Below are 22,025 nucleotides of genomic sequence, written 5' to 3' on the forward strand. Positions count from 1 at the left end.
TCCTTCAAGTAGTTTCTGTGACTTGTTGAAAGTGAGATCTACCTAAGGTCACTCAATGGGTTTCCATGACCAAATAGGGATTCAAAGCCTGGTCTCCAAATTTGTAGTCCAACACTCAAACCTCTTTCAGCCTCTTTTAACTAGTTAACTAGCTACATTTATATCCCAGTTCTCCTCCAATGAACTCAAGGTGGCCTACCTGGCTCTCTTGCTCTCGACTTTATCCGCATAAGAACTGTGAGGTAGGTTAGGCTAGAGAAGGGGACTGACCCAAGAATACCAGTGAGAGATAGAACCTGAATTTTACAAGTTCCACTCCAATGCAACAACAGGTTGCCTCTATACCAAGCTGAGTCTTACAATTGAGTAATGTGGTTACATTGATGATAAAAGCTAGTTTATTTTTAGATTAGAAAGCCTTAATTGTAATCATCTAGATATGCATATCTTTTTATGACAGAGCCGGCCGGCTCCCATTTCAAAACACACTGCAACTTCCAGCGAGGCTCTGTTGTAAAAGGGAAGGTGACGCGATGCATGCCACCGTGGCTTCCCACGTTGCCTTGGACCAATAGAGGGAAGCCAGGTGGCATTAACAGTTATTCACAGGTCTTGCAGACTCAGGACCATGGCTTCATCCTATATTGAGATTTTATGTCTGGAATGCAATATTACCTTTTTTCTATTGCCTTCTAACTTTTCAAGCATTACTGTTTTTTTTCTAAAGAATCAGCTCTTCTCATGATAGGCCCAAAGTAAGTCAGCTTAGTCGTCTTCTAAGGAGAGCTCAGGTTAGATTTTTTTTAAAAAAAGGAACAATTCATTTGTCTTTTTGCACAGTGTCTGTTGACCTCTTCTTCAGTACCACATTTCAAATGACTCCCAGCAATGCCTCCCAGCCTTATGTCAAAGTGGCAGAATATCCTTAAATATCAATGCAATTTTATGAGAGCCAGTGTGGTGCAGTGAAAAGCATGACTTTAGACACTTTTCTTCACATTTAGATCTTTGAGATTATTTCTGAAAATTAGAGAAGTACACTGCAGAACTGACGCTGTGAAGCAAAGCAAAACATTTTTGCTTGGTTTCACAATTTAGTCAGAGATCTCCAAATTGTCCATCACCACACATCAACACTGGGCAGTCTGGAGACTATTGCATCAACAACAGGAAAAGGAAGAGCTGATGAGAACGACTTGCTACTGCGTGCTGTGACTAATATCACACATTATAGACATCAGAAATTGGAGAAGCTAGAAACGTAATTTAGAAATGAGTGTTATGTTAAATACATACTCAAGGCAGCAATAATGCAATACTCTGTCCTCTCCACTGGCACCATGTTACCTTGTTTGTTCCTGAGATGGAGCCTATTGCTGACAACTACAGGTAATGAAATACTAATAATATTAAAATAATATTAAGAGTGATAGCTGTGTTAGTCATTTTGGTATAAATAGCAGGGAGCAGGGGAATAAGGAAAAAGTAATAATATAGAACCCATAAGAATAATTCTATAGAATACACAAATCCATATTTTTAAAGCATTGATTTTCATAGATTACAGACTGCTACTTGATATACATTGAGGAATAGAGTTATATCATTGTGAGATCAAAATGGGTTACAGAAGTCGTTATTTATTTTTTCATTACCATAGACCCCCTTTGTTGATCCGGACCACCAAGACTTACCGTATATACTCAAAGATAAGCCGAGTTTTTCAGCCCTTATTTATGAGCTGAAAAAGCCTCCCCCGGCTTATAATCGGGTCAAGGTCAAGGCCGGCGGAGCCTGCAGGCTGTTGCTTGCAATATGTGATCTATTTCTCTCTGCTCCCTTATCAGTGTGTTTTCTTTTGCAAAGCCTCCCTCGCTCTTAATCAAGAGACACCCTTGCAAGGCAGGAAGAAGAAAAATATACATTCATTAATCTTATGAAAGCATTTTCCCCTGAAATATTTGTTAAACTCTCCTACAGATATATAGGCATTAACCATTTGCAAGCTTTTGGAATCTCTATGTACCTTTATATGTGTATCTATTTATATACATTAATTTTATATATGAATTTCCCCTCATATGTTTGCAGGTCTTTGCAAATCCTTTATACATATAGATCCATGTACCTGTGTATCTGTAGCCATACATATACATTATTTTTATATATGAATTTACCCTCATATGTTTGCAAGTCTCTGCAAATATCTATAAAAAGATAAATGTCTGGATAGATATGAATATATTCTTACCTACCTATATATAGGGCTTAGAAATATTACAGGGGGAAAATCAACACACAGATACACACACACACACACACACACACACACACACACACACACATATATGGCTTGCAAATATTGTAGGACAAATGCACACACACACACAGAGGGATTTGCAAACGTTTCAGGGGGAAGTGCATATGTGAAATTAGTATCTAGAATTATAGAGCTATATCTAGCTCTGCATTGTTTATATAAGCATTGAATGTTTGCCTGTTACTATGTTGGAAGCCGACCTGAGTCCCCATGGGGAGATAGGGTGGGATCCAAATGAAGTTATTATTATTATTATTATTATTATTATTATTATTATTATTATTAGATTATTGTTGATACCATATTGTTTTTGTTGCCCCTACTTTTTCACTTATAGAGCTAGTTTATTGCTTTTCTTTGAAATATGGTAAATATTCAAAAACATTTAACCTACTGATGCCTCGATTAATGAAATTTTATTGGTATCTATTTTTATTTTGAAATTTACCTGTAACTGCTGCATTTCCCACCCTCGGCTTATACTCGAGTCAATAAGTTATCCCAGTTTTTTGTGATAAAATTAGGTGCCTCGGCTTATATTCGGGTTGGCTTATACTCGAGTGTATACGGTAATTTGAGATTTAAAATCCTAAAGTCCATCAAATATTTATTTAATATTGCTCTTCAAGGGTCTTCAAGTTTGGAGAGAAGGGAGAAAAAAGTAAAGGCTTTGACCTGAAGGCAATGCATGGGGGAAGTTACATTACTTGTGAGAACACTATGCCACCCAGTGACCTCCAGTTAAGAATGAGGACAATTCCAACAACATTTTGAACCTTAAAAGAATTACTTTACCACAAACATCCAAGTGTCTGGAAATGAATACACAGAACTCCTGATCGATTGTCTTTGAGATATGAGAGGAATACATTCTGCTTTGTTGTGTGAAATTAGCCCTGGCAAGTTTGCATGCTTTGCTTTCAAGATCGTGAATGCTATAAAGTTAATATACTCGCATTATTTACACATGGAATATTATTTTTAAAATTATAGAAAATTCATATAGCATTAGATTCTAGCATTAATTTACAATTAAAAACATGTTATCGTTAGATTTTGAATTAATATTGTTATTACATGATTAACCTTCTGAAAAGATGCATTAATATTTTTATTATGAGAAAGAAACAGGTGAAAAATATTGAATTTTGTAAGATTTTTAATGTGTTAAGATTGGTGCTCAGTTCAGTCTCTTGTATATTTATCTTTTCTGCTAAACAGATCAATTCTGTTATTACTGTTTTTAATTTTTTTTAGATTTTAGTCTGTTTTGGAAGCTGCTCCGAGCCCTAGGGGAGTGGCGGCATATAAGTTCGAAGAATAAATAAATAAATAAATAAAATTTGGCATTTTGTGTAAACCGTTTGGGATGACTATGAACAGCAAAGCTCTTTCATAAAATAATTTGAAATCAAACAAAGCAATAAATGCAAAGGAATTTTTAATTTTAAAAAGAGGCTTTTGTTTGGATTTTGTTGTTAGTGAATACATGTTTTTCTGCTATACCCAGACTAGATGTAGAAATCGAAATGTAGAAACATAGGTGTCACAATGTTTTATCCAACAAGAACTTATGCCAGTTTTAAGAATCAGTATAAACACTGTCAAATCAATATGATGACTTGCAATATACTTTCTAATTTACTTATGCCAGTGGAAAATTTATGAAACGACAGGTAGCTGGACTAAAACTTTTTCCACAAAAGTATTCTTTAGGTTACAAATGTAGAAAATAAATGTTACAAAATTATATCCAACAAGAAGCAGTTTTGTCCAACTATGGCAATTATAAATAGTGCTACTTTCCTGCTGCCATCCACAGAATGTGGTGTCCAGATAGGGCTATGGCCATCCAACCAACACAGGCAAAGAATGTCCATGGGCACGGTGGTCTTGCAATGTATGGAAAATCCAACAGTTTGTCTGCATATTTTATGCATTTTCTTATATGAAGGAGTAGGATTGTTGGTGGAGAGCAATCAGGCTAAATAAACATCCCATTAGCAAAAGATCAGCCTGAAATGAAAGAACATGACCCCATGGCATTTGCACTGATGGGAAACCCCTTGGCAGTTGAAATGTGTGGTCCGATTTCACAGACATCTGTTGTCATGCTTTCGAGCAGGTTTTGTTTCCAATACTCTGTCTCTTGAGAGCGCATTACTCATATTCTCATAGCTCTTCCTCTTATTGTTTCATGTTGACTGAGGAGTTGTGGTATGCCTTCAAGTCATGCCCAACTTAGGCTGATCCTAAGGTGAACTTCCCATGAGGTTTGTTTAGAAGGGGTTTCTCTGTGTCCTCCTCTGAGGTGGAGAGCACCCAGAGGGTTCAAAGGGTCAAATGAGGTTTCAAAGTCTGGTCTTCACTCAAACCACTACACCATGCTGGCTGTTTCTTATAGTATAACACTGGTAGAAATATTGTAGCTTATATTATAGCCATGCCAAAGAACAAATTATATCATCAAAGGTCTGAGAAGTTCTTTACAATTTTATCTTGTAAATCGCCTAGAGCATCTTGGATGGAGGGCGATTAATAAGTAATTAAATGATGATGATGATGATGATGATGATGATGATGATGATGATGATGATGATGATGATGATGATGAAATTGGATTCTGTCCCCAGTGGACTTTTTCAGTATAGCTTCCATAAAATGCCACCTACTAAAAAGAATACCAGATGCTATACATGTTATATATTTTAAGTGTTTTAAGCCATATCTCTAAGTTAAATGAAGTTTCTAAGTTATTAATCATTAAAACACTTAAAATACATAATATACATATTACATACTAAAAACAGCATTCCTCATTGAATATCCCTCTGAGCTGGTCAGTTAGGCTGAAGATGTGTTTAAACTGCCAGTGAAAAGGTAGCAAAGGAGGGACAGTTCAAATGTCTCATGGAACGGAATTCAGAAGCTGAGGAGTAGCCACTAAGAAAGCTGTCTCCTATCCTCACCAGTCAAGCCTGTGAGGGCAATTGGAAGCAGGAAAAAAACCCTACCCTGAAAATTGTAAGATTCTGACAAGATCATAGAGAAAAATCCAATCTTTCATGCATTATTTACTACAATAATACCAATCATTGCAGAAGTATGCCGCTTAATGAAGTCTGTTGGGTGAAGACTATTGAACAATTACAAAAAGACAAATGTCTGGGTAAGTGAAGACAATGAACACTTCATCCTGTGTCTCATTTATAGGGGTGTCATAATGAAAACTGAAGACACCATCTTTACTTTAAAGGGAGGCATTGCTTGTCATATAAGCAGGTAAAAAGTAACACCTGCTGAAATTCCAACTTCTACACAACCATTTAAAGTACAAGAGCCTTCTTTAATTTTCTATTTGGCGACCCTAGCACCCATCAGTTTTGTTCCTCCATTGCTCCCTTTTCTGTCCATCAGGAAATTGAGTTTCAAGATGTGTGTGTATGTTTTCAAATGGCAATTTTCCTATAAGGCTTCCAGAAACAGATGGGAATCTCAGTAGATACTCTGCTATTCGATGCAATATCATTTATCTGTGTTAACTTTAGTATTTTTCTCAACAGGTTTCATAGCAATGGGTGCTGAAACTTTAGTACAAGGGAAAATAGGTCAGGACATCACTTTGCCCTGCCATTATTCTGTACTTAAACATGGGGTTACAACCATGTGTTGGGGGCGAGGAAGTTGTCCTTCATCTTTATGTTCTGACCCAATTATCTGGACTGATACATCTCAAGAAATAGTCCCTAAATCCAGCCGTTACCATCTGATGGGAGATATTAGGCATGGTGATGTGTCCCTGACCATTCTGAATGTCACAGCAAAAGATGCAGGGGAGTACTGTTGCCGTGTGGAAATACCAGGCTGGTTCAATGATCTGAAAATCCATGTTCGAACTGTGATTGAGAAAGGTGAGCAGAGCACTTCCATTTGACAGCTTGTTAACACAGGAATGTGTTAACACAGGAATGTGTTTTGTAGTAAGGTGCATTTTTTAAGTTTTCAAAATATTTTTTAAAGTAATTCTTTAAATATAATTTCTCAGAATAATATTTAGCACTTTCACTTTATTGACTAGCAGTTTCACATCTTATCAACTAAAGTGCCTTCAAAAATGATTAAACGTATTGGCAGATAATGGCTATTTTATAGCCATCATTTATAATTGCTAAATGATTCTTAAAACTATACACAACCACCATTTTAAAGTCCAGCAAAACAGATTTTTTACTTTCTAAAGATATTCCTGAGTCCTTCATAAAAGTAGGCCCGATCACTTTATCTCCTTCAATTAAGAACGTACATCTTCATCATGAATATACATCCCTGAATATATACAATTTGAATCAAAACTATTTGAAAGACTATTTCTCCCTACGTGGGCCTGCTGAGTTTAAAAGATATTGGGGAAAGGCCTTCTCCTGATTCCACCACTAACAGAGGTCATGTTTGTTGAGGATTTATGAGAAGACCTTCTTGGTGGCTACATACATACATCTGTAAACACAACTGACATGCAGTGGAAGATAGAGATCAGAAGCTATTGAGAGAATCTCATTGCCTTTTGTGATTAGATGCCCCTTTTCGTTGATTTACTCCTTCCTCTGGTATCTCAATGAATAGTGAATGTTTCTATTATTTATTGACATATTATTTTCTGTTGTTAATTGCCTTAAAGTTGGATTTGGCTAACAAGAGAGACCTCCAAATTATGCATATCATTAGGTCTTTGTAGACTCAAGGATATGGTTTTCTTGATTGAGTCTATCCATCTGTAGTGCAGATTTCCTCTTTTCTTACTGCCTTCTACCTTACCAAGCAATTCTTTCTTTTTTATTAAGTGATGTCTTTTCATAATATGTGTAAAATATGTTCAGTCTCAGATTAGTCATTCCTTTCTAGAAAAAGTTCCAGCTTGATTTACTCTGGAACCCAAGAAATCTCTTTTTTATCAGTTCATGGTATCTGTAAAACTCTCCACCAGCACCACATTTTGAAGGAGTTAATTTTCCTCCTCCCAGCTTTCTTCAATATCAAGCTTTCACAATCCAACATAGAAATAAGAAATACTACAACATGGAAAATCTTGATTTTGATATTCAGTGATGTAACTTGTCATTATTTGTTATAAATGGTTTATATACTGCACTATATGCTTTAAGCAGCAGAGTAATTAAACTCAAACTGTTTTGTTATTGTTATATGAACACATACTTGTGAGAATTTAATCCTGAAATATCTATTTTAGAAACACTACACTGCTACGTGTCAATATTTTGGTGGATATATATGCATAATATTACTGTGACTTAACAGATCATCCAAATCGACCATAGCACTTTTTTATGGCACTTTTATTCTTCTGTTCAGAAAACATTTTGTGATCAGACAAAACTTTCCACTGCTTTATTTTACAATTTTAATTCCTCTGTAAATATATTCAGTCATTCAATGGTAAAACCATTGTTCTTCTTATACTTATCCTGTTTAATCCTTTCAATCTTATCTAATGGTTGTTTAAATGGAGTTCTGGAAGAATTTGTAGGAAAGTGCTTTATCTTGCATTGGATATTATCTACTTTCTCAGCATTCTAGTGTATCAATGGTATCCTGAGTTTATCTCCTCAAAACAGTGGTATAGTTTTTATCATGCTTTTGGTATTTTTATGTTTTCTCTCATAACTGTTTTATTTTCTAAACTGCTTTCCCATCTCCTTGTAGATTTCAAAATAGCAAGATAGTACCCTTTATTAATAACTGAAGTTTGGATTTTATCATTATTTGTTGCACTTTCAGATTGTTCATTTGCTTGACATCTAAAAGGTTGCTATAGATCATGAGATATACTTCTCTTTTCACAGGGAAATGAAATCTTTTTAAAGTTTCTATTTTAAAACTAGTGGCACAAATTGTCCTCAGATGCATGACTAAAGAGGAAGTATTGCACTGAAACATATGAAACTTTCAAGTCACAAATTCTATCTTGGTGTTCTTATATTCACCTATAAACATTGATTATCAGATTCCACTAAAAAACAACAAATCTGCAAAGGTTTCTGGACTCATGATCATGAATGAAGTGCTATTTCTCAGCTTGTTGTTATGGATAAAATCTGTCAAGCACGAAGAAGGGCAGAAATACAGCCACAGCATTTCAATCGATGTCAGACAATTATTTGGCTAGATTTAATGTGTTTTTTGTTCCAAACACTATGTTGTTTTGCTCAGAAGTAAGGGGGCCCTATTTAGTTTAGTGCTAAAAAGACAAATAAATAGGTCCTAGAGCAACTCAAGTCTGAATTCTCCCTAGAAGCCAAGATGAGTAAACCAAAACTGTCATACTTTGGACATGTCATGAGAAGCTGTGGCTTACTAGAAAAGATAATCATACTTGGTAAGGTGGAAGATAGTAGGAAGAAAAGAGAACTACATTATAACTGGATAGACTTCAATGAAGGAATCCACGACCCTGGGTCTGCAGGACCTAAACAGGGCTGTTTATGATGGTGTGACTTGGATGTCTCTCATTTATGGTCTCACCATAAAATCAACATTGATGGCAATGAGCAAGAAGACAAAAAGACCTATGGAATCAGTGGCTAGAATGCAGTGAGTGCACCCATGTGTATTCTAGTCTTAGAATGGGCTTGTCCCCATGTAAGCCGCCCCGAGTCCCTTCGGGGAGATGGAGGTGGGGTACAAAAATAAAGTTGTTGTTGTTGTTGTTATTATTATTATTATTGACACAACAACATAGTCTGACACAGCAAACAAGATAGATATGCTGGATTTCGTATCACAAAATCAGAAGTCGAACACTTCCCAAGTGTTTAGGACTGTGTGATGTATTTTCGGATGATGCCTGCAGATCCCAGTAAGGTGGCCTTTTGCAGTTAACAGATTGTAATTTTGTCAATGTTTATTGTTTCCAAATGCTGGCTGAGATCTTTTGGCACAGCACCCAGTGTGCCAATTACTTCTGGGACCACATATACTGATTACTGCCAGTCTATTATTATTATTATTATTATTATTATTATTATTATTATTATTATTATTATTATTATTATTATTCTGCCTTGGTCAGACCACACCTGGAATACTGTGTCCAATTCTGGGCACCGCAGTTGAAGGGAGATGTTGACAAGCTGGAAAGTGTCCAGAGGACGGCAACTAAAATGATCAAGCGTCTGGAGAACAAGCCCTATGAGGAGCAGCTTAAAAAGCTGGGCATGTTTAGCCTGCAGAAGAGAAGGCTGAGAGGAGACATGATAGCCATGTATAAATATGTGAGGGGAAGTCATAGGGAGGAGGGAGCAAGCTTGTTTTCTGCTGCCCTGGAGACTAGGACACGAAACAATAGCTTCAAACTACAGGAAAGGAGATTCCACCTGAACATCAGGAAGAACTTCCTGACTGTGAGGGCTGTTCGACAGTGGAACTCTCTCCCCCGGGCCGTGGTGGAAGCTCCTTCTTTGGAGGCTTTTAAGCAGAGGCTGGATGGCCATCTGTCTGGGGTGCTTTGAATGCAATTTCCTGCTTCTTGGAAGAGGGTGGACTAGATGGCCCATGAGGTCTCATCCAATTCTATGATTCTATGATTATCATATACTTTGGAATAAAACATTTGGTTCCTGAAGAGCTGCTTTTACCTGGAAAGAAAGCTGCTAGTTGTTGAGCAGCCTATTTTCCACCATATTTGGCTCCTGAGTTGATCTTTGAAGCTAAAAGTGGCCTGGGAAGGAAATCCTTTGAGCAGGACAGATTATTTTCCAAAGCCATATTCCCAAATGTTGGTTAGCTTTTTTTTCAAAACTCCTAGAATTGTAGAAATTAACTGCTCAGTAGCCAACAGTTTTATGTCCTGGTGGTAATGGAGAAATCTTTCTCTGCCTTTTCTCACTTTGCTATCCAATTCTGAAGAAAAATATACTGCCTTAAGGTAACAGAACAATGAACTAACAAGATTCTGATCCCCAGATACATGGTAAACATTAAGTAGAAACAAATATATGGGTTTAGTACTGTGAAGATTGGCAGATGATAGTAAACCTAAAAGAAAAATAATACCAAATGATTAAAAATACCCTGTTGCATCTTCTTAGTTGTGTATAATTGCCTATTTCCACATTCAAAAACATTATAGCAATGGGACAAAGGTAATGGATGATTAGGGGGTAATATTGGACCTTCTTTATTTATTTACTATGCTTTATATCCTGCCCTCTCTCCCTCATTGAGGAACTCAAAGTGGCTCAGAGTGACTTTGATGCGCCAGGTTCTAGTCACCTCTGAGCCATGAAACACATCAGCTCACTGTAGCTCACTCACTGTTTTGCAGCCTGATCTGCCTCAGGCTGAACGATTGTTAGAATGCAAGTGGGAACAGGAGAACTATGTGGGTTGCGTTGAGTTCAATGGAGAACTTTGAATATCCATATAATTAGTAACTTATTTGCATTCATTTTAATTCAGATGTAAGCAAAGGGTAGCCCTTCAGATGTTGTTGGATTGCAGCTCTAGTTCAGTCAATAAACAGGAATGCCGCAACTTTACAATGTGACCTCCTTGTGACCTCTTGGCATTAGGAAATAATGTGGCAGGAGACTGGGGGGGGGGGGGGAGGCAGGAGAAATTTTCCTCCCCCCCCCCATCTCCCAGCTCGTCATTTCCTTGTACCAGGAGAAAGCAAGGAGGACCTTAATGGTGGCCAGGTAAGTTTTTTTTAAAGTTTTGAGGATCATTTTGGGGGGCTTTGGGGTGGCCGCATGCCACCCCTATTGTTATCGGGATGGCACGCAACCACTTCCCCGGGAAAGCCGGGGATGGGAAGCTGCGGCAAAGTGGGTTTCTTAAACCCACTTTGGTGCGGATTTTGCCACTGCCTGGAAGCGCCCAAAATGACAGAAAGCTTTGTCATTGATTTGTCTTGTGTTCTCACATATTATAGTAATAACATTTTAAATATGTTGCTTTAGCAGTTAGTGGGCCAAGTACAGTAGACTCCACTAAATTTCACTTTGCTTTGGAACCAAGATGGGTATCTGGTACAGAACTTCCATCACACAGTACAGAACTTCCACCTCATGTAAGTATCTCCATTGCCTCTTTGCAGATCTATGTAAAAATGCCAGATGTATTCTTTTCAATTTACCATATCTGTGTCTTTTTCTTCTGTTGACTTTCCCCACATTGAATTTCAGACTGCAATACGCACTAGGCAAGATAAAGTCTTCTGGGATATCTACATTGTACAGTTAATGCAGTTTGACACCACATCAACCACCATGGCTCTATACAAGAGAATCCTAGGATTTGTAGTTTGGTGAGTCATAGCACTCTTTAGCAGAGATGGCTGAAGATCTTGTGAAACTACAACTCTTATGATCCTATAGCATTCAGCTGTGATGTTTAAAATGGTGTCAGACTGCATTCATTCTACATTGCAGATACACCCTTATGGACACTGGTGGCTTTCTAGAGCATTATAATCATTGTTATAGTCATCATTGTTTTTGCTGTTACTATGACTCAAACTCATCCGATTGAATATATGGGTTAAAAATATTCAGGACTATTACCTTCAGTGGATAAGCCCAGCTCATCCAGATAATGAAGTTCAAATTAGGTTGTCACCCTATTCAAACAAGAAAAAATGAAATATGAGAAAGATTAAACTGATTGGTTCATTTATTCTGCTTCTGCTAGTCATGAGATATATCAGGAAGATTCTGTAAAAAAGATGAATTAATTTTGTCCTCCAATCACAAAAAAAATATATTCAACACACTTTCTGACTCCTAAGATTTCACTATATAGCATTCTATAAACTCCCCCATTGATCTTTCTCATTTGCTCTCTTTCCAGCTCTCTATATATCAGGACTGAGAATTCTGTGACAAACCCCCTGCTTTCCTAGCATAAGCCCCAAAGCGTATATGAAGTTATTCAGACATAATGCTAAACTACACTGTAGTACTATGAGCATAAGCTTTGGGCTGTCATCATCCCACGCCTCTCGCAAAATGGTGAGGGTACCTCCTTCATCCTATCCTCCTCCCAAGGAATTTACTTTCTGGTTTAGCAGTAAATTATGCTCTTATATTTTCCCAGAATCCAGCTCCATGGTTTCCAATACATTTTGTTAAATGCAACATATACTTAGAATAAACTCAATAGTTATGACACTTTGATTCCACTTTAACTACCATGGCAACATCCTGTGGGATCCTGGAATTTGCAATGTAAAACTCTTTTAGAAAGTGCCTTTAGATCCTCAGGCTAGATTTACACTGCCATATAATCCAGTATCTGATCGCAGATTATCTGCTTTGAACTGGATTATATGAATCTACAATGCAGTTCAAAGCATATAATCTTGGATCAGAAACTTGATTATATGGCAGTGTAGATGGGGTCTCAGAATCCAGGATCGAGCAGGATTCAGCCATGCAGTTAAAGTGGAATCATAGTATTATAGCCACGCATTGTTAAAGGCTCCATATTCTTCTGCCCTATCTTAAATGGCAATGTATTCTGCTGATACTCAGGAAAAATTTGCTCATACAGCTTCAGCTTTATTTTCCATTCTGATGTCCTTCTTTCTGCTAATCCACTTTATCCATATGGCAACATTTTGATGGTGGGTGTCCCACTGTAACCTGAACACTTATCATGTGTGGAGCATAATGTATGAGTAGATTATAACCTTCCTGAAAACCATGATTAATATTCAAGCTTGATCAAATTTTGTGGAAAAGTATAAGTGATGGTAATCTAGGGAGCTATCTAAACTCCCTAAAACAAATGATGTTACATACTGCCTCATCACACTAAGGCTTTAATGTGGACAGCCCTGATATTCTGAAGCAAACACAATTCTGGAAAATGTAGTTTGGGAAGTCGAAGACCCCTGTGACAGAGAATTCAAAAGGGCCTGCCCTAAACTACATTTCTAAGAATTCTGCTTGCTTCAGAATACTGCCTGCCTTAAAGCCTCAATGTGATGAAGCATCTTTTGGCTTTCCACTGAGCTTAACTGGAAATGAAGAAATCAAATTAATGTTACTTTTTTTGTGTCAGGAGCGACTTGAGAAACTGCAAGTCGCTTCTGGTGTGAGAGAATTGGACATCTGCAAGGACGTTGCCCAGGGGACGCCCGGATGTTTTTTATCATCCTTGTGGGAGGTTTCTCTCATGTCCCCGCATGGGGCTGGAGCTGATAGAGGGAGCTCATTGTGCTCTCCGCCGGTGGGATTTGAACCTAGCAGCTTTCAGATCAGCAACCCAATGTTCAAGTCACAAGGATTTAATCCACTACGCCACCGGGGGCTCTAATTAATGTTACTGGATTGGGGCCTTACATGGATTAGTTCAGTTCCCCAATAGGATGAAAAAGGTGGAAACGAAACTGGAGGAAGGGAGAATGGGAATATTTGTGTTCCTTGATCAGTACGGTTAGTCTTCCCCATGTTGACACAAAACCTTTTGCTGCCTGAGGCTAAGGATGAATAGTACCACTGCTCTTCTACAATAACCCAAGTCCAGGTTTGAAACCTGATAGCACTGACAACTGAATGTTATTTCAATACTAGCAATGGTGTAGCTCCATGCATAGCTAGCTATATTCCATACCCTTCAATCTTTCACAGAAGAAAATTGCAACTTGGTTAGCCAAACTGTATTGGAGAATGGTCAAGATAGCCAATGGTATTAATGAGGAAGAATGCTCAAGCTACGAGAGGTGGCAGCAGTTTGCTTTTTTACTACTTTGGCTTTTCAGCTGAGTGTTCCGATGAAGGCAGAAAGTGGGAGGATGTGAGAGAAGCTGAGGCATTTTAAAAGTAATTGAAAAAATGGAATGGTAGAGGATTAACTGAGAACAATTCTTGAAATTATGTTTTACATCCCATGTCCCTCAACGTGGACATTGCAACATAACTATGTGTTTGGGTAGGGCTGGCAGAGAGGATTCCAGGGTTACTTTTCCTTAGGTCATAATAAAACTAACTCTGGGATTGAAGGTATCTGAAAACTCATTTTATATAATGTTGTTAATTAATATTTTTACATTTTACTGATTTGAGGGTTCATTTAAAAAGCTATTAATTCCATTTTGAATTAACTTCAGTTGAATGGTTTTTCCCAAACACAAGCTCTAAAAAGAGGAGGCAAATGTTTACATTAGTGTTTATATAATTGCTTCTCCAATATTTCTACTCAATGCTTTTTCAGAATGTTTCTTTGTATTTCTTCACACTGATGAAAGAGCAAAGGAAGAAAGAACCTTCTTGGACAGGCTTATATGTTGGCATTGGAGTTTGTTCAATGTTACTAATTGTTGTAACTTCGTTGCTACTGAAGTGTAAGTATGGATTTTCAAAACCTTTCTCTCTGCATTCTTCAACCATGAAAAAAGTACAAAAGAACCTCTCATGGCAGACATAGGGCCCTTCTACACTGCCATATAATCCAGTTCAAAGCAGATAATCTGTATTTTATACAGCTGTGTAGAAGGGGCAATAGTTGCCAAAGCTTGATGTTGGGTTATGTGTGATTATACTCATTTTAGGTGGAATTCCATCCATAAATCAAAGTGTAACCTCTATATGACAATACCCAAAATGCCTTGAAGCAATGCCCAGGTTGGCTAGTAACTTCCATGATGAATTTTCTCCAGGTTTCTGTCCAATTTTTGAAGCAGTTGTCCAAGGTTTTAAATCTATTCTAGAACTAAGCTTCAGTATTTTGAATAACTCCTTTAAAGCTGAGATTGAAACAACAGTGGGCTCACTATGCCATTTGGCATGGAAGCCAATGCTGCCATCTCTATTTATTATGGTTTGTTAACATGCATCAACATGGGTAAAAAACAAGAGAACCTATAAGATATGGGTGGATGTAGCAGGTGTGAAAACAACATGGCTCACCCACTGAACCTAGATGATAAAGGAAACTGAATACAGATTATATTGGAGCTGTAAATTTGTTACATTGTTTGTTTTAGTTTCCCTATTGCTTTTAATCATCATCATCATCATCATCATCATCATCATCATATAGAATCATAGAATCATAGAATAGTAGAGTTGGAAGAGACCTCAAGGGCCATCTAGTCCAACCCCCCGCTAAGAAGCAGGAAATCGCATTCAAAGCACCCCCGACAGATGGCCATCCAGCCTCTGCTTAAAAGCCTCCAAAGAAGGAGCCTCCACCACGGCCCGGGGGAGAGAGTTCCACTGCCGAACAGCCCTCACAGTGAGGAAGTTCTTCCTGATGTTCAGGTGGAATCTCCTTTCCTGTAGTTTGAAGCCATTGTTCCGTGTCCTAGTCTGCAGGGCAGCAGAAAACAAGCTTGCTCCCTCCTCCCTATGACTTCCCCTCACATATTTGTACATGGCTATCATGTCTCCTCTCAGCCTTCTCTTCTGCAGGCTAAACATGCCCAGCTCTTTAAGCCTCTCCTCATAGGGCTTGTTCTCCAGACCCTTAATCATTTTAGTTGCCCTCCTCTGGACGCTTTCCAGCTTGTCAGCATCTCCCTTCATCTGCGGTGCCCAAAACTGGACACAGTATTCCAGGTGTGGTCTGACCAAGGCAGAATAGAGGGGGAGCATGACTTCCCTGGATCTAGACGTTATTCCCCTATTGATGCAGGCCAAAATCCCATTGGCTTTTTTAGCTGCCGCATCACATTGTAGGCTCATGTTTAACTTGTTGTCCACGAGGACTCCAAGATCTTTTTCGCACACACTGCTGTCAAGCCAGGCGTCCCCCATTCTGTATCTTTGATTTCCATTTTTTCTGCCGAAGTGAAGTATCTTGCATTTGTCCCTGTTGAACTTCATTTTGTTAGTTTCGGCCCATCTCTCTAGTCTGTCAAGATCGTTTTGAATTCTGCTCCTGTCTTCTGGAGTGTTAGCTATCCCTCCGAGTTTGGTGTCATCTGCAAACTTGATGATCGTGCCTTCTAACCCTTCGTCTAAGTCGTTAATAAAGATGTTGAACAGAACCGGGCCCAGGACGGAGCCCTGCGGCACTCCACTTGTCACTTCTTTCCATGATGAAGACGACGCATTGGTGAGCACCCTTTGGGTTCGTTCGCTTAGCCAATTACAGATCCACCTAACCGTAGTTTTGTCTAGCCCACATTTTACTAGTTTGTTTGCCAGAAGGTCGTGGGGGACTTTGTCGAAGGCCTTACTGAAATCTAGATATGCTATATCCACGGCATTCCCTGTATCGACCCAACTCGTAACTCTATCGAAAAAAGAGATCAGATTAGTCTGGCATGACTTGTTTTTGGTAAATCCGTGTTGACTATTAGCAATGACCGCATTTGTTTCTAAGTGTTTGCAGACCACTTCCTTAATGATCTTTTCCAGAATCTTGCCTGGTATTGATGTGAGGCTGACCGGACGGTAATTGTTTGGGTCGTTCTTTTTTCCCTTCTTGAAGATAGGGACCACATTCGCCCTCCTCCAATCTGCTGGGACTTCTCCTGTTCTCCAAGAACTCTCGAAGATGATTGCCAGTGGTTCTGAAATAACTTCCGCTAGTTCCTTCAATACTCTTGGATGTAGCTGATCTGGCCCTGGGGACTTGAATTCGTTTAGAGTGGCCAGGTGTTCCTGGACAACTTGTTTCCCTATTTGGGGTTGGATTTCCCCCAATCTTTCGTCCATTCCATGTTGCTGAGGTTGAAGATGGCTTTCTTTTTGTGAGAAGACCGAGGCAAAGAAGGCATTAAGCAGTTCTGCCTTTTCCCTATCCCCTGTCACCATCACCCCATCTACTCCTTGCAGTGGCCCTATCGCCTCCTTTTTCTTCCTTTTTCTACCAACATAAGCAAAAAAACCTTTTTTGTTGTTTTTTATGTCCCTGGCAAGCCTGAGCTCATTTTGCGCTTTAGCCTTGCGAACCTTTTCCCTACAGGAGTTGGCTATACGTTTGAATTCTTCTTTGGTGATTTCTCCCCTTTTCCACTTCTTGTGCATGTCACTTTTGAGCTTTAGCTCAGTTAGAAGTTCTTTGGACATCCATTCTGGCTTCTTTGCACTTGTCTTATTTTTCTTCTTTGTTGGCACTGTTTGCATTTGCGCCTTGAGTATTTCACTTTTGAAAAACTCCCATCCATCCTTAACTCCCTTGTTTTTTAATATCGGCGTCCATGGAATGCCGCTCAGTAATTCCTTCATTTTTTGGAAGTCAGCTCTCTTAAAGTCCAGAATGCGTGTTTGACTTGTCTTAGTTTCAGCATTCCTTTGTATTGCAAACTGCAGGAGCACATAGTCACTTGCCCCTAAGGATCCAACCACTTCAACTGTATTGATCAGGTCTTCCACATTTGTTAAGATTAGATCAAGAGTTGCTGATCCCCTTGTTGCCTCTTCTACCTTCTGGACCATAAAATTATCTGCAAGGCAAGTGAGGAATTTGTTGGACTTTGTACTCTTGGCTGAGTTTGTTTTCCAGCAGATATCGGGATAATTGAAATCGCCCATGACTACTATATCTCTTCTTTGTGCCTGTTTGGTCAGCTGTTGACAGAAGGCTTCATCAAGTCCTTCATCCTGACTCGGAGGTCTGTAGTAGACACCCACAACAAGATCTTTTTGAGTCCCGGTTCCCTTGATTCTTATCCAGATGCTTTCAAGCTGGTTTCCCGGATTACAGTCTTGCATTTCTTCTGCAACGTAACTGTTTTTGACATATAAAGCTACTCCCCCTCCTCTCCCCTTTGTTCTATTTCTGTGAAAGAGGTTATAGCCCTCAATGGTTAAATTCCAGTGATGGGAGTCATCCCACCAGGTTTCAGTGATGCCTATGACATCGTATGTGTGGTGCTGTGCTAGGAGTTGGAGTTCGTCTTGCTTATTTCCCATGCTCTGAGCATTAGTGTAAAGACATGTAAGCCCCTGTGACCTCCCCTCGAACTGTTTATTTGGGATTATTGTGCTCTCTGTACTTGGTCCTTGCTGTGTTTGTGCAGCCCTCCGTTTAGCCTTACGGCGGTTCCCTGTGGTCGTGGGTAATATAGTGTTCGCCAGGCTGTTGTTCCCCTCCCCCAGTGGATTTAGTTTAAAGTGCGCCTGATGAGGTTTGTGAGTCTGTGTGCAAAAAGATGTTTTCCTACTTGTGTGAGATGCACCCCATCGCTTGCCAGTAGTCCATCCTCTTGGAAGAGTAGACCATGGTCAAGGAAGCCAAAATGCTCCTCTTGACACCATTTTCTGAGCCAGTTATTGACCTGTACTATTTTTCCGGCCCTTGTAGAGCCATGTCCTACAACGGGGAGGAGGGATGAAAAGATCACATGTACATTATACAGTTTTAGCTTTGTTCCCAGAGCTCGAAAATCATTTGTGATCTTTTGAAAAGTATGCCTAGCGGTGTCATTGGTACCTACATGAATCAACATAAGGTGGGGAGGGTGATGGGGCTTTAGGAGCCTGCTGAGCCTCTGAGTGATATGGTGTATTTTTGCCCCCGGGAGGCAGCATGTTTCTCGAGCCATCCCATCCGGTCTGGAAATGATGGCTTCCGTTCCTCTAAGGAGGGAGTCACCTACTACCAAGACCTGTTTCCTTTGAGGATTGACAGGGTCCCTTTTGTGCAAGACAGTGTGTATGTCCCCTGAAGAGTGTTCCTGTTGAAGTGAATCATGTAGGTGTAAAGTGTTGTCCTCCTCCTCAACATCCCCAGTGCATTCATCAATGACAATCCATTGAGATACATCCGAGAGCCCATTACTCTCCCATGGATGTTCCTGTTGCTCCTGGTCTATGATTGGGGATGGAGCATTTGCATGATTACATAAGTGTGACTGTGGTGATGCACTGTCCCTGTCAGGGCTATCCCCTGCGCATTGATCCAGGATGGTCCACTGAGTGGTATCTAAGAAACTGTGGTCCTCCACAAGATGTGTTTCCTGATTGTATGTTAATGATGTAAGAATTTCAAATCTGTTGTGTAAATGCAGCTGAGCAGAGGAGTTCTGTGGAGGCTGCCTGGTCCTGCGTCTCCTTCTATGGGTGACCTCCTTCCAAGTCTGAGGGTTGTCTACCTTTGAGTTGATCTCCCCATAAGGTTCCTGATCATGGTCTTGGTGGTGTTGGTGTGATGCAGGCTGCTGATCTACAGCAGCGTGTTGTGCAGTGTCCAAGAAGAGCTCGAGTGCCTGAATGTCCTTAAGGGTCTTAATACGGTGCTCGAGCTGTTGGATCCTCTGCTCCATCAGAGTCATCTGTTTGCATTTGGAGCAGATGTAGTTGTCTAGTTTGTCCAAGGAATGTTCATTCCTACTCTTTTAAAACAAAAAAACTTGATCTTTAAGGTTTGATTTTATAAAAAAACTCAGAAAAAGATACTTTAAAGATAGTATAAAAACAAAATGTAATATAAAATATAATATAATATAATATATTTGATATTTAACATATATTCTAGTGGCTTAAAATAAATATATATTCTGTCTTCTATGTAAAATATATACAGGCAGTTCCCGAGTAACAAACATCGGACTTAAATATGATTCCTAGTTACAAACAGGGAGTGAGAAGAAATCTACTCTTCGGAAGTGAAATTCACTCATGTAATGGGAAAATAATGGGAAAAAAGTTTCTCCACTGAAGCTTTATTATTTACAGCATTTATATTCCGCCCTTCTCACCCCGAAGGGGACTCAGGGCGGATCACATTACACATATAGGCAAACATTCAATGCCTTTTAACATAGAACAAAGATAAGACAAACATAGGCTCCGAGCGGGCCTCGAACTCATGACCTCCTGGTCAGAGTGATTCATTGCAGCTGGTTGCAGCTGGCTTGCTCTCCAGCCTGCACCACAGCCCAGGCTTTATCACCAATCCTTGTTTCCACAAGCAAACCATTTTTTTTCCAAAACCCAATTGTCACAGAGACAGTTAAAGTCTTCACAGCAGGGGCACAGACAGCAACACAAACAGCACAGGGGTATTAAACCTTCTCTATGCTACCTGTTCCAACTTACATACAATTCACCTTAAGAACAAACCTACTCAACCTATCTTGTTTGTAACTGGGGGATGACCTGTAACATAATATAACATACATAACAGAACAGAACATATAATACAATACAGGAAGCCAGCATGGTATAGGTAAGGTAAAGGTTTCCCCTGACGTTATGTCCAGTCATGTCTGACTCTGGGGGTTGGTGCTCATCTCAATTTCTAAGCCAAAGAGCCGGCGTTGTCCGTAGACACCTCCAAGGTCATGTGGCCGGCATGACTGCATGGGGCATGGTATAGTGATTTGAATATTGGACTAGGATTTTGGGATATCCTGGTTCAAATCCCTGTTGCTATTGAAAGCCACTGGGTAAACTTAAGCAAATTGCCATTTCATAGCCTCAGAAGAATGCAATAGCAAACTACCTTTAAACAAATCATGCTAAGAAAACCTTGGGTAAGGTTTATCATATGGTTCCTACTATCAGAAATGACTTGAAGGATAATCACCGCCACCACCACCACCAGCAACATAAAATCATGGAATCATAGATTTGAAAGGAAAATGCAGCCAGAGTATCCCCACCATTTCCTTGTTCATTTTCTTCATGTATCTCAAAAAATCCTTTTTATTGCAATGTGCTTGCATAGCCAGTCTCAGCTCATCTGAGCTTTAGCTTTCCTATATTATTCCTGAAAGTTTGGGCTATGCATCTATGCAGAGGCGGTCCAACCATAAGGCGAACTAGGCACTTGCCTGTGGCGCCATCGTCCTGGGGGCACCTTCGTCCCAGGAGGATAGCGCCACCCCCAACCTCCTTCTCCTTCGGGCCATCTGCCGGCCGCGCTGGGCCTCCCGGTGCCCATCTTGTGCCTCCCGCCTTCGTGCTGTGCGGGCCCACCTTTGGGGCCTTCAGAGATTGTGAGGTCTGTGGGAACTTGGAAGCTAGGTAAGTGGGGTTTATATATCTGTAGAAGGTCCAGGGTGGAGAAAGAACTCTTCTTTGAAGCAAGTGTGAATGTTGTAATTAATCACCTTGATTAGCATTTAATGGCCCTGTGGCTTCAAGGCCTGGCTTCTTCTTGCCTGGGAGAATCTTTTTTGGGAGGTGTTAGCTGTCCCTGATTGTTTACTGTCTAGATTTTTCCTGTTTTCAGAGTGTTGTTCTTTATTTATTGTCCTGATTTTAGAGTTTTTCTTGGGGGCTATCTGGGTTATCTAAGTCCACACTGCCCTATATCCCTGTTCAATGTTTGGTGCTAAATTCACAAATATAGTAATTCCTACATAACATTACCATGTATTAAACTTCTTTTTCTGTTGATTTGTTGTAAAGCATGATGTTTTGGTGCTTAATTTGTAAAATCTTAATGTAATTTGATGTTTAATAGGCTTTTCCTTAATCCCTCCTTATTATTCAACATTTTCGCTTATCCAATGCTTTTATTTTTCAGTGATTGGTTTCGGGGGGGGGGGGGGGACCAAAATTCTGTTTGCCTACACTTGAAAATTACCTAGGGCCGGCTCTGCATCTATGTGGCCATCTACACTGACACTATCATGCAGCTTGGAATCAGTTTGGAAGGAAATTGTTTCACTGTGTAGGGAATTAGATCAACAGGTCTGGAAATGGCTAGAGGAGAAATGGGCAATTACATTAACCACAGAACTTGACTTCAAATCACTCTGCCCCCCCCCCCCCCCAATTCTGGA

At 39.6% G+C, this 22,025-nt stretch overlaps 1 protein-coding gene across 1 annotated transcript in view; it reads left to right on the forward strand.

The window, feature by feature from the left end:
- Positions 1–1,045: 1,045 nt before the first annotated feature.
- LOC103279481 (T-cell immunoglobulin and mucin domain-containing protein 4) overlaps positions 1,046–22,025 on the forward strand; it is a 58,262-nt gene continuing 37,282 nt past the window's right edge. Inside the window, exons 1-5 of the mRNA XM_062969370.1 lie at positions 1,046–1,389; positions 5,422–5,489; positions 5,884–6,231; positions 11,299–11,408; positions 14,555–14,684. Coding sequence (XP_062825440.1) covers positions 1,364–1,389; positions 5,422–5,489; positions 5,884–6,231; positions 11,299–11,408; positions 14,555–14,684 — 682 coding nt within the window. The 5' untranslated portion in view covers positions 1,046–1,363. The remainder of the gene's footprint in view (positions 1,390–5,421; positions 5,490–5,883; positions 6,232–11,298; positions 11,409–14,554; positions 14,685–22,025) is intronic.

This window comes from Anolis carolinensis, chromosome 2 (assembly GCF_035594765.1).
Source record: "Anolis carolinensis isolate JA03-04 chromosome 2, rAnoCar3.1.pri, whole genome shotgun sequence".
Lineage (NCBI taxonomy): Eukaryota > Metazoa > Chordata > Lepidosauria > Squamata > Dactyloidae > Anolis > Anolis carolinensis.